The sequence below is a fragment of the Cebus imitator genome, unplaced genomic scaffold (genome assembly GCF_001604975.1).
Source record: "Cebus imitator isolate Cc_AM_T3 unplaced genomic scaffold, Cebus_imitator-1.0 Scaffold126, whole genome shotgun sequence".
In the NCBI taxonomy this organism is placed as follows: Eukaryota; Metazoa; Chordata; class Mammalia; order Primates; family Cebidae; genus Cebus; species Cebus imitator.
This window is the reverse complement of record NW_016107441.1, coordinates 3,205,931-3,208,297: the sequence shown is the minus strand read 5'-3', so window position 1 is coordinate 3,208,297 and position 2,367 is coordinate 3,205,931. Positions and strand designations below refer to the sequence as shown.

The 2,367-nt window shown below is 52.3% G+C and overlaps 2 protein-coding genes across 2 annotated transcripts in view; both read left to right on the top strand.

The window, feature by feature from the left end:
• LOC108312562 (mitotic spindle assembly checkpoint protein MAD1-like) overlaps positions 1-696 on the top strand; it is a 14,561-nt gene extending 13,865 nt beyond the window's left edge. The window contains exon 7 of the mRNA XM_017540529.2: positions 505-696. The gene's annotated coding sequence lies outside the window, so the exon portion shown is untranslated. The remainder of the gene's footprint in view (positions 1-504) is intronic.
• The window catches only part of LOC108312545 (sorting nexin-8-like), a 111,217-nt gene that overhangs the window by 1,213 nt on the left and 107,637 nt on the right, over positions 1-2,367 (top strand). Inside the window, 2 exon segments of the mRNA XM_037742760.1 lie at positions 505-710; positions 1,358-1,503. Of these exon segments, the coding sequence (XP_037598688.1) occupies positions 505-710; positions 1,358-1,503 (352 nt within the window).

Here is a 2,367-nt window from a genome sequence, read left to right as displayed (position 1 = left end):
TTTGCTTTTGTTTGTTTGTTTGAGATGGAGACTTGCTCTGTTGCCTAGGCTGGAGTACAGTGGCACTATCTCGGCTCACGGCAAGTTCCGCCTCCCGGGTTCAAGCGATTCTCCTGCCTCAGCCTCCCTAGTAGCTGGGACTAACAGGTGTGCGCCACCACGCCCGGCTAATTTTTTGTATTTTTAGTAGAGACGGGGTTTCGCTTTGTTAGCTAGGATGGTCTCGATCTTGTAGCCTCATGATCTGTCAGCCTTGGCCTCCCAAAGTGCTGGGATTACGGGTGTGAGCCACCGTGCCTGGCCTCTACTTTTCAATTTATTTTATTTCTTGTAGAGATAGGGTCTCACCATATTGCCCAGGCTGGTCCTGAACTCCAGGGCTCAAGTGATCCTCCCTCCTCGGCCTCCCAAAGTCCCGGGATTACAGGGGTGCACCACTGTGCCCGGCCAAGGTTCACCTTTTGAGCAGCTGTTGTCATTGGTCATTCCCCCTTTCTCCTGCAGACCTGCCAATGCCCCAGGCCGTGGAGCCCCAGGCCATTGTGCAGTGGGCACCAGCCGCCAGTCGAATGCAGATGCCGCAGGGGAACCCACTGCTGCTGTCCCACAGCCTGCAGGAGCTGCTGGCCAGGGACACTGTGCAGGTGGAGCTCATTCCGGAGAAGAAGGGCCTCTTCCTGAAGCATGTGGAATATGAAGTTTCCAGCCAGGTAACTGGCAAATCATGCGTGTGCCGGGGGAGGAGGGGACGAAAGGGTCACATCTCAAAACCTCCAGGCAGGGGCGGTGCCACAGAAGAAGGCTGAAGGGTGAGTCTGTGCGCCTGGCTTACAGGTGAGATCCAGAACTTGCAGCAGAGTCAGGCTGCGGAGCAGACTTTTCCACGCATCTGCTCCCTGCACCTCGCTCTGGCCCAGCCACATCCCCACCTGGCCCAGTTCGTCCTCCCCACCACTCTGCTCTGGAGTCCTGTTTCTTAGGAATCTCCTGCGGATGGTCTGCAGAGCACAAAGCAGGATCCACACTAGCTTAGCTTTGTAATACTGGGGAACCCCTGAGGATTTGAATGTCAGCCCCATCCAATACGGACCCCAAACAGTGAATCAAATTTGTGTAGCGGGATCAATATGTGTCACTCTAATCCCCTTTAATAACATGGCCCTCCTCTTGCTGGGTACTCCCATATTGGGCAAATCAGACGCAGACACTGAATGCCTGATGCCTGTCTGGCGTCAGAATCGTGGCTCTCTCTGTCCTTTGCTTATTATCTCAGTTCCATTAGGACAGATTGTGGTAAGAGTTTTCATTGTTCGTCCTGGGCATTGAGTAACTGATGAGGCAACACTGTCCTTGGGAGCTGCGGAGTCAGCAGGGATTGGGGGATTCGCACAGAGCAGAGCCCACTCCCGTGTGGGAGAGGGTGGCCCCAGCCCAGCTCCAGCCGGACAGCACTACCAGGGGTTTGTTTGAAAAGCGTCATGAGCAAATGGTCCTGGGTAAAAGGTGTGTCTTTTTGTTTGTTTGTGTTTATTTTTATTTATTTATTTTTTGAGACAGTGTCTCACTCTGTTGCCCAGGCTGGAGTACAGTGGTACAATCTCGGCTCACTGCAACCTCCACCTCCGGGTTCAAGCAGTTCTTCTGCTTCAGCTTCCCATGTAGCTGGGATTACAGGCATGTGCAACCATGCCTGGCTAATTTTTGTAATTTTAGTAGAGATGGGGTTTGACCATATTGGTCAGGCTGGTCTTGAACTCCTGACCTTGTCATCTGTCTACTTCGGTCTCCCAAAGTCCTGGAAGTATAGGCAAGAGGCACTGTGCCCAGCTGTTTGTTTTTAAACAGACAGAGTCTTGCTCTGTTGCTCAGCCTGGAGTGCTGTAGCACAATCATAGCTCACTGTAGCCTCAACCTCCTGGGCTCAGACAATCCTCCCACCTCAGTCTCCTAAGTAGCTGGAACCACAGGTATATGCCACCACACCCAGTGAATTTTTATATTTTTTGTAGAGATGGGATCTTGTTATGTTGTCCAGGCTGGTCTTGAATTCCTGGGCTCAGGCAGTCCTCCCACCTTGGCTTCCCAAAGTGCTGGGATTACAGGAAATAGCCACCATGTCCAAACTTGCTTTTTTTTTTTTTTAATTACAAACAGAGGCTTGCTATGTTGTCTTAGCTGGTCTCGAGCTCCTGGCTCAAGCATTCCTCTCACATTGGCCTGCCAAAGTGCTGGGCTCACAAGCATGAGCCTCCGTACCTGGCCTTAAGGACGAGCGAGCAGGTCTCCCTTCCCTGCCATCTGCTCTGCTCTGCCTCATTGTGTTTGAGAGCCTGTGGCCACACGTTTCCAATGGTTGTCTGCTGCTAG